This window comes from Seriola aureovittata, chromosome 1, assembly GCF_021018895.1.
Source record: "Seriola aureovittata isolate HTS-2021-v1 ecotype China chromosome 1, ASM2101889v1, whole genome shotgun sequence".
Taxonomy (NCBI): Eukaryota; Metazoa; Chordata; class Actinopteri; order Carangiformes; family Carangidae; genus Seriola; species Seriola aureovittata.
The window spans coordinates 13,555,617-13,569,150 of record NC_079364.1 but is presented as its reverse complement, the minus strand read 5'-3'; the positions used below and the strand labels follow the sequence as shown (position 1 = coordinate 13,569,150).

General features: G+C 40.0%; 1 protein-coding gene across 1 annotated transcript in view; it reads right to left on the bottom strand.

Moving 5' to 3' along the window:
* Positions 1-13,534, bottom strand: part of igdcc3 (immunoglobulin superfamily, DCC subclass, member 3) — a 58,679-nt gene that overhangs the window by 9,295 nt on the left and 35,850 nt on the right. Inside the window, exon 7 of the mRNA XM_056387853.1 lies at positions 8,533-8,698. Within this exon, the coding sequence (XP_056243828.1) occupies positions 8,533-8,698 (166 nt within the window). The remainder of the gene's footprint in view (positions 1-8,532; positions 8,699-13,534) is intronic.

Below are 13,534 nucleotides of genomic sequence, written 5' to 3'. Positions count from 1 at the left end.
CACTGCACTGTATAGGGGATCCTTGCTCATGCAAAGCACATACTATCAAACTGATTCGTCTTCTTCTTGAAATCCCATTGGAGTAGATAAATCTGTTTCAAAAATGTAATTTGCCTGTATCAGTAAAACATTTCATCTGTATATGCACACATATGTAGTTACATACTTGTGCACACACACACACAACCTCCCACACACACAGTAAATCATTTTTCTCAGCGCCTTCACTCTATTCTCTTTCTGTTCTAACCATCGCTCCTCTCTATCGTACCTCAACCACTCTGCTCTTTGTCCCCATCTTTCTATATCTGCTTCTTCGTCTTCCCTCCCACCTGCTATAGAAGAAATATAAGTAAGTGTGTGTGTGTGTGTGTGTGTGTGTGTGTGTGTGTGTGGTGTGTGTGTGTGTGTGTGTGTGTGTGTGTGTTGAGTAGGTGTTATTACATGAGAATATATAACCCACTCTTCTGCATTTGTCGTACAGCAAAAAGGAAAAACAAAACATTTAACATACTATGGAAATGAGGCCCTGTGGCGCAAAACAATTCTTCATGCCGTTTTCATGCCAAGGCCATTTCTGTTGTATTTAAGGTGTAATGTGTGCTGGGGAAAACTGACAACCCACAAACAAAAAAATACCTTGGGAATATGGAAGGGCTTGAGTTGTAGCTTTGTCCATTTTCTCACTGTTTAAGATGGCGTAGCCCTTGGTCATGGCATTTTAAGAGATTACAAGCGTTTTCCACATAAAGGGAAGAAAAACCGTCTGGCTTCTGGTTCTCATGCTGTGCTTCACGTTGAAACAGTAGGATTGAATGCCACGGGAGTTCAACATATCCCGTAGCATCCCGCTAATCTGTCATTTGCAGTTCGTATGAACCTGTTGAGCAGATTCTCATCTTTCTTTGACAGACAGGTTGGACCCGCAGTGTATTAAATCAGGATTTATTAAGAAATGCCAGGACGATCCCGTGAGGAAAAGCATGCAATTTATTGAAAGAACAACGTGTCAGCCCTTTGTCTGTCATTGGACACCTTCTGGACCTGTGAAATGGGACATGAGGAAAGTGGCATTTCAGTTCACGACAGACAGAGCTGACCTCATACCAGCCTCGGCGAGGTTTGTAAGGATGGATTTGTAAGGACAGGGGAGTGCTCTTCTGGGTCAGCGGGCAGTATGGAGGAGTGAATCATTTCATTTCCTTTTCAAAATTGATGTGCTTGGATACAATTACTGTATGACTCTAAACTGGGTCAGAATAGGCTGTGAGGTGGAAGAGTCATTATTCTGTCCAGTCTACCAGGTGGATTCAATCTGGATAATTATCAGGTCAAAGAGGCCCTCTGTATTTCACCCTCTCTGAGTCAATCTCACCTCTGACCCTGGAGGTGGCAGCAGTCGCCAGCGCTCAGCTCGCTACTCAACCATCACATTTCTGGCAGCCTTTCATATCAGCGATAGATGGGGTGTTTGCAGACAGACAGCCTGACCAGACGCCACAGACGCAGCAAAGAGGCCCCTGGGGACGCACTAGCACCCGATGCCACCGGGCCTGGATGGGCCTTGAGGGAAAGGCAGGGAAATTCCACAAGACGCTGCTTGTTTCTGGAGGCACAGTATCGTCCAACCGCATATAGGCACAATTCACACACACATGCATGAACGCAAACACATACAGTACACACACAAAGCCGCACACATGTGAACCGATGTTGCTGATGTGTAGCTTATGAAATTCCACACCTGCTGTCAAAACTTCCTTTCCAACTTCCAGGATAAAGCTTTAGTGGTCTCAACATTTTCGAGTATAAAAGAGTTTAATGTGCTAAATGTGCTTGTATAAATAAATATTCATGCATATTTTCTTTGTATGTTTTGGCAAATGACCACAGGTTATCAATGATTGCAGCATTTAAGTATTTTTTTCCCCTAAATTTTGCGATGAAGAGCATTTAATTCTTTTTGGTTATGACTTCATTTAAAGTTGTAGGCTGTAAGATTCTGTGTTTTAGTTTCACTTTAGAAGATGATTTGATAAATCATTTGGAAAATGAGGAGAGCTGTTTGAAGTAGGTGTTACTCTTCTGCACTCAGCTGCAGCTGGAAACATGAACCACATTCCTTCCTGTACCAGGATATTTCTCAGGAAAGGCCTGACAGAGGCTGCAATGTTTTAGGAGAATCAGTTTAAAATGAAGAGGCTGAGAGGAACAAAACATATATTTATACAGGAAAATCTTTTGGATTGTCTAGCAATAATTGTTTTATTTAATGAAAACTTGAGGAGTTTGCAAAGAAGATTACTGTTTTTATAAAATTCTTTGTCAAGACTGCCTTCGCATTTCTAGAGGTCAAAGATTAATATGCAAAATTCTCATGTACATGCCGTACAAGGAACTTCACTTTTAGTCTTTTTTAACGCCTTTTCGATCCGATAGCTCAGTCTAGAATTTTAAAATAGATCGATATACATTAATATGCAGCAGCAGAGCAGAGCAAAGATTCATGCAATGTGTGAGGGAAAAAGAAGGATATAAAGTCTGAGTGAAAGACAGGAAGAGATTTTGGAGGTATATGGCCTGAATTTGGGCTGTTTGCTTGTCTTACAGGAGCTCCAAAGCCGAGCTGTCCTGTGCTGACAGGTTGACACCATCATTTACTCATCAGTTCAAGGTCATTTCACAGATTGATGGATAAGGCCTTGGGCCAGGGGAGTGGCTGACAGTGGGGCCTTGTGTCTGTTGTTCAGCTGCTGAGGCTGTGTTTACTCTCCGTTGTCTCTGAGCAGCACCCCATCAAAAGCCAGCATGGCCATTCTGGATCCAGCAAGAGGGAAAGGGGGAAAAAAAATATGGGGACAAAAGAGAGACCAGGAGGAAGAGGTGGGGAAGGGGGAGGGGAGGAGCAATGAGCTGTCTGTGGCCTGAGAGGAGGGAAGGGCCCAGGGATATGACTGATTACAGGCGGGGTCAGAGTTCAAGGCCAATGCCCAGGCCCCAGCTCTCTGTAATGGGGGCAGGAAGGGGGATGTGGGGCACAGAGAGGGGCCGCAAACAAGAAAGGCAGGTCTTGGTGAAAGACGGAAGAAAAAAAAAAAAGAAACGAAAAAAGAAGAAAAGAAAGGAAAAAAGGACCTTTGAAAGGATTCTGCTACAAAATGTCCAGGTTTGTGTGGTAGCCTGTTCCTTCAGATGTCGGCCATTAATTATCAAACACACCATAGCGCTCACACACATGTTCTCTTCTTTACTATATAAATTTAACGCTTTTCACACAAATGTAAACAGAGGTTTCTAAATGATTCAAGAGAGAACGAGTAAAATTCACTCATACCTTCATTCACCACAAGGAAGAATTACGATTTTGATATCATCATCATCTCTTTTAAAACAAAGCAGGCTGGCTTTCAACCTCAAGCTGATTACACTGTGTGATGTGCGATCACAGCTTGTGTGTCTTGGATGATTACATGTCCCAGCTTTAGAGACTTAAGAGTCAGGCGAGTCCTGATACATAATTAGGAACAGCTCTCACAGAGGCTTCAAATAGCCACGATAGCATGTTTTACAGGAGCCTGGTCAGCAAAGGCCGATAATGAATGGGGTAACAATAACTCTGGCAACGTGAGTGTGTGTTTGTGTGTTTGTGTGTGTGTGTGTGTGTGTGTGTGTGTAGGTGTGTGCGTGTTTGTGCAGGTGTGTGCATCAAGATCTGTTGAGATGTGACAGAGAGAGAGCAAACATGCTGCTTCACCCCCCGGGCAGCAATGTCTGTTTACAGAAGCAGCCAATCAGCTCTTCCCTGACATCACCGCATCTTATACAGCATTTCACGTAGCTTTGTCTTCTCCGTGTGTGTTTTGTGTGCAAAGTGTGTGCGCGGATGAGGAGTTAAAGGCAACACGTTTGTGAATTTTCATGTTTGATTATGCGTGTGCACAAAATGAATGATGGCGTGCACCACAGGGCTGTTTGTGCACATACAGGCTCACTTGCTTTTTGATTAATGTGTGTGCATGCGTGTGTGTGAATGAAATGTAAAATCGATTCCCCTTCTTTCCCTTGTCCGATTTGCTCTTGAAGGTCAGCGTCAGGAGAGATGGTTGAGGGGAGAAACCTCTGCTTGCGTATATTTTTACACAGACACACACACACACTAATTAAAATCTCTCTGCTAGGTATATTGCACTCACTGTATATTTGTATATCCAAGCTCCCAGTATCAGTGTATGTTATCATATATATATATATATATATATATATATATTTATATATATATATATATATATTTATATATACACATACATGTACACATGTATATATATACACACACATATAGTTATAGATAGATTTAAAAGAGCAGAATTACTGTGCTGCCTGGAGCTGTTGAATATCATTACTGTGCATATCATTTGCATACTATTACTTTTGTTTTGGCTTGGTTCAGGAGGTAAATTCTGCCCCATGCCATATAATTTTCCTTCCTTTTCAGGACTTCCCCTACACCAGAGACACACACTTTACTATGAATTACTACGAATTTTCCAACCTGCTCTTCTATAAAATTTCATATTGTACCAAAATGTATGGGGTGGCTTTACGTGGGGGAAAGCAAGGGTTTGTGGGTTGTGCTCGTACCCCCAGCTTCTCCACTGTACAGTAATGTTGTGGACAGTTGGACAAACGTGTCATCTTTGTAAACCTAATGTGATGTCAATAATTTACAGTAAGAAATGGACAATTTTTTAATTCAATCTTATTGAAGTAATCTGAAAACTGTTCACTGGGCATGCAAAACGTTTGTACTGAAGGAATCAGCAAAATATTCTGCGTTTTCCCTACAACACCTGATCTCAGCAACTGAAGCACAATTAATGTTTTTAAGGTTACATAAGGCATCTGAAACCACTTGGTCCCACTTGCAAGATCTACGAAATCAAGGTAGTGCTAGCATGAAACTCGAAAGCAAAACCACTCCACTTCTCCCCCTCCTCCCACTCCCAGCTCGCGATGCTTGCTCAAAAACTTTTGAAGGGAATCTCTGCACTGCTGCCGGGCTGTTCAATTAGTCTGAGTCAGATACATAATTCAACAAAAAAAAAAGTTATATATTGTAGTTTTAAATATTGATGACATCAATGCATCCTGTGCTTCAAGTTGATGTTGACTTTTGCAAAATTTAACTCAAACCACACTTTTTACCGAACCGTAACAAGTTGTCTTAGCACTTTACACAGAACAACACAATGGACGCGGGACACAAATAACGGTCTCTGCTGTCCAAGTCCACATCTTTCTGGAATAATTGTCAGCAATATTGTTATTTTGGGATTTTAAAGGGGAAAAAAAATCCAAAATGACCCTGGTAGTAGCTTAGCAAATATGAATAGTGACTGACTTTCACTGTGGTTTTATGATGTGGTTTTAATGGTTTTATTGGACTGTGGACTCAGACTAGTTACATCCTTAGTTGTGAATGAATGCAATCCAGTTGTATATAAACAGAGTGTGCGGCAGACAGGGTTAACACTGGGTACGACTGCTTTTCATGTTCAGTAATCTGTAATATTACACTAAAGACTGTGATAATGAATCAGATCGTAATGTCTTTTATCTACTCACAGCTGAACTACACAGTGCAATTCTTAAGATGCACATCAAGCTGGTCCGTCCTCTAAATGGCTGACTGCATTCCCTGGTCAACTAGCTGAGTTTATGAGCTAATTAGCTAATGGTAGATCTCAAGCTGAAGCCTGCTTCCTTAACCAATCACAGAACGGGGTTTGTGATGCATGAGATCCATATTATAGCAGGTCATACACTAATGGTGGCAAGTGGAAAAACTGTGATGCCCTGACTACCCGCTCTATCTTTCTCTCTCTTTCTCCTGATTCGTTCTTCACGCTGACTCATCATTTCTCTTTTGACCACCTGGCCATTTTTCTCCTATTTCTTTTTTCTTTCTCTTCATCCAAGTCTGGCCTCTCATTTGTTCCCTCCCTCTCTTCTTTCCTCCTTTGTTAGTTGCTCGCTCCATCTCGCTGTCTAATATAGACTGGTAGTGGCAAGTGGGAGTGTAGCAGTGCATGTGAGCGATGGAGGTGTCTGCTCCCTTCACTCACTGCAACAGAGTGCGAGTATTGATTTTTTGGTGCATATTTAATATATTCACTTCATATTTCTCTTTTATGAATAGTAACAACATGCACGGACGGTTGACTGCTAGGGTCAACTGGAAAAATTGAACTTTCCGTGTGCAGTAATGCAGAACAGAAATTACTCCAAAACACATTTGCTGGATGAATAGAGTACAGCAGTTTACAATAACAGCGTCAATCAGCTGAATACTTATATTTTATCCTTTTCAAGTAATGCCTTGAAACTGTGTGCAGAACAGAAGAACACAAAAGACTTGATATGTTATTAGCCATTATTCCGTAAATAATACATTATCGTTTCGTTCAATGAACCCAAGTCAAAAACACAACGAAAAGGTCACGCTTTTAAATGACATCTAAACTCCGAGTAGAAGAGCAGGTCTAACTTGTGATTATTCCTGTACATTATTGCTAAGATGTCTCTGCAATGCCACGTACAGTCCTGTAACACATAAAAACATTCCCTGCAACATGCAGCCTTTATAGTGTGAGCTGCTGAGAATGGTAACTAGCTGTGCTGGTTGCACAGTCCTCCTCATGACATTCCTGGGGACTGCCATGGGAAAGCTTCCAACACCCAGTCAATATGCAGCTCACACACACAAAGGCACAAATAAATTGAGGCTCATGTCTTGGCAAGCATGAATTCCAGCAGCTGCAGTGTTAGAAGCAACAGAAACGCACAGAAATTGAACATTTGATGATGCCAATGATCAGGTCAAGGAAGTAGTGATTAATACTGACAACCACATTACTTCAGGGAGCTGTTTCCAACCTTGTGAGGATACAGTGAGTGCAGTGATGGTCTGGGCTTTGTTAATGACAGTTTGAATTATGTCATCTTCTACATAATTCAGATTGAAATTAAATAATGAATTACTTTCTGACAAGTCAGGTTTATGGTTATAGTTTATGTAATGTATGTCTCTTGAATGTTACATCAAATACATGAGTCGAGCTTTATATTGTTACTTACAGCAAAATCTTACATTATAAATGTTTATTTTGTCAGTAATTTTAATTGTTAGTTGTAAAGTGCACATTTGTGTTAGTTTCACTCATATTTAACACTAGGCTACACCGTATCCAATGGTAACAAAGGAGCTATGTTAGTGCATTAATGGGGGAACAAGACAGACCGGGTTATTATCCCCCAGATGAGTGTGTGAAATGTTTTAAATGAAAATCTGTAAATATTCATGTATAGCCCATCAGAGAGAGAAAAAAAACTATATATAGACTTCCAGAATGATTATCTAAGTGTATTAATTCATCTGATATAGAAATCTTTGATCCTGGTTAGAGTCAGAACGTTGGCCAAGTTAATGGCTACTGAACTTGGCTACAGTTCACTCATTAGTATTTTAACTTTCCTTTGATCACGATTTTCTTTTAGACCGAATCGTTTTAATGAGACCAGGCTTGTATCCCCCTGATCCCAAAGTTATTAGAAAGCAATAAAAAAAAGTGACTGAATCAACATCTGAGCCGTCTGTGTCTCTTTGTTGGAGTCAGATACTCAACCGTCAGCTGTTAGTCTGTCACCATCATCGCAGAGGCTGTCATCATTTTCAATGTTATAAAAGAGATTTAACAGGCATGTTGTAAACTGTATATGGATAATCAGGAGGAGACTGAACCCTGTTACAGTTATAAGATGGAACTAATGGTTTCATTAATGGTTAAAAATGCTTTACAGACCACCAAGTTGTGTTTATTTGGCCATCAAGTGAACAGTTACACATGTTAAAAAGCTTTTCCGCTGGTTCTTCCCTCTCTGCAGGTAAGCGGTCAATTAGAGGGTCGTCCTCATGAATTAACGAGTTAAGAAGTGTCTTCTGGAGGGTAAATACCAGCAACAAGAATTTTTCACAACCAGCCCAAAAGTTATTCCTACCAATGGCTTGGAAATGATTTGTAAAGTGTTAGTTACTGATTTATTAACCATTAATAAGGACATTTATTAGGACTTCCAAAACCTTTGTAATGGGTTATTTATGTAGTACCAAAGTGGTACCAAAGTCACATAGTAAATCTCATGTTGAATATATATGGAGAATGACTCGACGCGTCAGACATAAACACTGCAAGTCTAAAAAGATGCCAAAGAAGATGCTCAGCAAAGAGAAACAGCGGTCACAAGCAGATGTCTCATTTATTTAGTGACACTACAAATTACAGTGACAAAAAATGGCAATTTTGTAGAAGCAATACTTCTGGCACTGTCAACAAAAACTAAAAATAACTTTCACTTCCACAAAATTATATTTACTGCAGGGATATTGTTTTGCTTTCCTCACCCTTATGAATCTGTGTGTATTCTTGTATATATGAATACAGTTATGCAAGAGTACAAAGTTTTTTAGTTTTTTACCTGTTGTTGTTCCTGAGTTTGACGTGACCCCTGGGCTCCAGAATCTGTCCGTTCTTCAGCCAGGTGAGCTGGGGCTCAGGCTCGCCCTGCGCTTGGCAGGTGAAGATGGCGTTGGTGCCGACAGGACGAGCGATGGACTGCGGAGGTTGAACAAACTCTGCTGGAGCTGAGAGAGGAAGGAGACGTGTCAGTGTCAGATGAGTTGGCCTTATTCGCCCAACTAAAAACACAGTGCCAGATAAATCAGTGCCAGAGTAACAAACTCAAAGACTTGAGCAGGATTCAGAGGTGCAAACAGTTATGTTACGGGAATAAAGGGACAAAGTGATGTTGATGAAAAGAGAGAAAGAAAAAGCAGCGAGAGTGAGAACGAGAAAGGCAAAAATATGAGAGCCTGCAGGGTATCCAGGTCATTTTGTCATTTATTATACAGCAACAGGGTAAAGTATTAGTGGTATATGGTATAAATACTGTTGCTAATCTATAATTCAGGGTCAATTAGCAGGATCGTAAGAGACAGCTGATCAATGCAGATTCTGGGGAAATAAAAGCGAGATAGAGAGCACAGAAACATGGAAGGAGGAGAGCAAGACAATGCAAGTCCTGCTCAGAAACAACACACATGAAAATAAAGTGATGCAGTTTATAGGTTCATCATATCCTGTCTCATCCCATGGTACAGGTTTCAAACTATGGGTCAATTAGTGGTAATAACTTATTCATTGGTTCTCACAGAGTAATTACAGTTACATCCGCTGGAGTTTGATTTCTGGGTTGGTGCTTTTATTTGAGCTGACAGACTGAGAGGTATTGTATCATCTCCTCTGCACTCATTATTGTCCTGGCGGTTATCGGTGATTTGATAACCTGAATTATTTATGCCCATATTAACTCAAAAAAATGTTATGGTAATTATGATATCTCAGAGTTATCACTAGAGGCTAGGAAGGTGGAACATTAGGCTTATTATATTTCCTGTTGTAAAAAAGCTCCACTGTCCTACCTTCATCTGTACCACTCAGTTTACTCATCATTACTTAGTGGGACTTAGCAACTGGTGTCAAATTGTAAATCTAATTCTCATTTTTGAGTAGAAAAACCTTGATCAATGTGGTGTTTCTTTCTTTAACAGCAACTCTTGCTCATTAAGACCTAAAATAATAAGTGAGTTTCTTTATTAGTATAAGTATTTCTTATTGTCAACAAATCCCATGAATAGATCCAACCCACAATGTATGTAAATGGGGCTCTAGACATGACATATGATGCAGTGCTATGATGCCACATAGAAAAAAGCAAAAGATATGCAACCTGAGAAATGTCCCCAATTTGTGTTTGTTTGAATATTTAGCAAAACAATACACAGAGATATGCAAGGAGGTTTTGAAGCCAGCCATCAGCCAGGGAAATGAGGGCACCATGAAGTCAGTCAAATCAATTCTGCAAAGTGAGTTTGAAGTAAACATGTTTTTAGCATTAGCTTTAGGCTAGCTTGATAGAGTAGTACCCGTCAATTCGTGTCATACTCTGATTGAGTTGCAGTAACAGTAGTAACACCACTGTTTTAAATTGACGACCAAATATTTCACATTTCATATTTCCCTCAGGACTATCAACTCTCATCATAGTGTAAAAGGGTCTTTAGTCTATCTCTCAATACATTATGACTTCGCTGCCACAGAAGCATGAAGCACTCAAGCCCATTTTATGAATACTTAAATGTTAAAAACACATCACAAATTTATAGTTTCACTTTTTAAAAAGACCAAGTAATTTCCTTACAGGTGCTATATGTAAGTATTTTAGTTTGAAATATTCAAAAACTAATGAAATTATCAAAAGAATGTGAGGAAACCTTTGACATTATGTGAAAGATGTCTTATGTATTGTGTTACAGAGATATCTACAGAAGTTAGCATGTTAACCAGCTAGCCTTGGCCCGTCCTGTCTCGTAATGACACTCTGTACTTGAAGAGGCGATAGTGAGGCACTGTAGTGTCCGGTCTGCCCTCTGTCCAAGGATGACGACGTAGTGCCCTAGTGAGTACTTACAGTTGCAATGTATGTGGGACTGACACAAAATAAACTGCAGTGTCCATGCTCACCGTAATGAAGGATCATGTTGTTAACAATAGTTTTGGACAACAATGGAGCTCTATGGCACAGAGGAATAAATTTGGCTACACAGACAATACTTGTTTTTTTCCCGCTCTTTTGTCCTCCCTCTTGTTCCCACCCTAATAGACAAAATGTTTGACAATTTTTCCATGTAAGCATTTCCATTCTCCCACTGGAAAAGCTAAGGGACCCTTAGGCAGTTGAAAGGAGGCTGCTGACAGCATGTGACGGTCCTTTCATTCATCTCTCCCTCTTTCTCAGCTTCATTCCCTCTTTCTCTCAGCGTGTTCTTTGAGGGCTGTCTCAGAGGTAAAGGTCAGACAGAGCTCTGGAAGGTATTGATTTGTACCCGTAAGGGTGTGGGTTAGATCATCAGCACCGTCCATCCATCTTGCTCTTGTTTTTCCCATTTGGCTCCCACACTTTGACTTCTTCTTTGGTCTTTGTTTCTCTTCTCTGTTTTTGTACCCCAAAGGAGGAAAATGAACCTAATTGATTTACTATAGCAGAACATTTGTGTGTTGTGTGATGGTTTCATAAGTACTCTTGTCTGCAATAATTTGGATTTCATTTGGAGTTCCTGACCATTGACTTTTCTGACTTGAAAGCAATTGACATACTCTCATATTCACAGAGGTGTCAACTGGCTTATTTACACTAGACAAATAGAACAGTTCTTCAAGGACAAGTAGTACAATTAACTTGTTTTTTTCCCTGATAATGAAAAAGGCCTAACCCACATTCATTTGGAATTAACAGTACACCTTTGTGTCCACAAATCAAAAAAAAAAAAAAATACAAAGACATTGACACATAATTAACATCTATGGCTTTTATTCCTGCTAGGGTAGGGGCTTGTCTCAGAGTTGACTGGCAGATAAAATGAAATATTGATCAGGATCAATACTGCTATGGGCTGAAGCAAAGTGTGGTCCATCTGATCAATATGTGAATGAGGCAAATGCTGGATGTTTCCGGCTTGGTGACAATTAATGCACATGGCCACCCACACCTGGCATCATCCCATTGGTCAGCACCATCCGTCTCTCTAACCTAGAAAGACCACACCAGTTTTGGATGTTATAGTCCATTAACTATACATGTCATTAATATAAAGGATGAACATTACTTTATTTATTAATGGTATTTCTTTCTGTTTTGCCGAACCTAATCTTCAATATTAAGATATCCTACTCTCTTATATTAGAGATTCACTAAAGCATATGGTCTGTACCTGAGTTGCTCTTAAATACTACTTTGCCTTATTTTGACACGGAAAGTCTCACTACAATCACACCTTACAAAAGGTGTCTGGTTGTAGGATTTACCACCAGAGAGAAATTTTTGAGGATATTTTATTTATTGTAACCCTCCCACAAAGCCATCCACATATTATACAAAGTTTGTCAGGTACAGGTAGGTGTTCTCAGCTATTGTGCTTTGAAAAAAATTAAAGAGTACTTTAAAGGGCTGGACGTTTGAACCAAATTATGCAGATGTATTTCCAAAAAGTCTGTTTGTTACGTTTTATTGATAATATTTTTAATTTGCATATTCTTGTCCTGTGAGACTGAACTCAAACGTGCTCTAAAGATCAAAACCTGCAATTTATTGCTAATCTTGATGACAGAAAGCAGGATTTTTTTTTTTTTGGGGGGGGGGGGGGCTGTTTTTTATTGGGTGTGTGTCATCAGAGAGGGGAAAAGACTCATAACTAACACAAAGAGGCAGATAAAAATACCCTAATGTTGAAAATGAATTTTTCAAGCTGTTGAAAACATCCAACAATCCGTGGGCATGAAAGAGAAGATTTTGAGGTGAGGATATTGTTGACTTTGTGGTGCTTGCACAAAGATGATTCAATGCAGTCTGGAAAGTCCATTTCTCTCATTTGGAAAACCTGCACAACCATTCACCATTCTTATCATCTGATTAATCTCTGGGGGATACATTTATAGAATTGCTTGGATTTGTGTTTTAAACAGGATGATTTGGTGGTCTACAAACCGTCTCCTAATTGACTCTTTTGAGCCCCATCTCTAATCACAAGTATCCCTGTGGACACTATGCCCAGTGCCTCCAAACTAAAAGCTATTGTATTTTTGTTCATCCTGTCTCTAAAAAGCAATTTGCCTCTCATGTCTTGTCTTATCTCGTCTGTGCTAAATGACCAACCCTGGTAATTGTACTACAGATTTCTTCTTGATGTAAGGTTGTTGATTTGTTTCGTTCCATGCTGTTGTTAGCCAATATTGAAAGCTTGAGGGATGGTGTTAATGAATTCATTTGATCATTTATATTTCAGCCTCCACGTGGCTGCCATTGTTGAGGATTTCATCATGATTCTGTGATTGGTTAGCTAGTTGTTAGTTGTCCTCATCTGTGTGGGGATCACTGGCTGTTGTTCACGATGATCTGTGGTTGAAAGCTCAGCTAAATGCAGTGTATTATGACAGAAGTGCAACCATGGACCTTTATTACTGAAATAACAAGCAGAGATATTTTTGTGGTCTTGGTGGAGGCATAAAGAAGTGCTTCCTAGTATCAACCTGATACTCACCAGAAACAAACATTTGGACTGCTGCTTGGCAGGCAGAAAATCAATCAACAATGGTATGGCATACTTTTCTTGACATTTGGATTAAAATCATGCAAAAACTTTACGATAAATCTGACAGATTTGCAACACCAGAATTATTTCAAGTCCACCCACATGAAGTTATTCAGTGGCAGAGACACTGGTTCAACTACAGGCAGAGCCGCCTCCAGCTGAGTTGTGCATTCACACAAACACAACTCAAAGTGCTGGCTGGTGAGGTTATCACATGGTACTCGGGTTGCCTGCACAGAGGTCCACCCACAGAAATGACAAGCTTTACCTTAT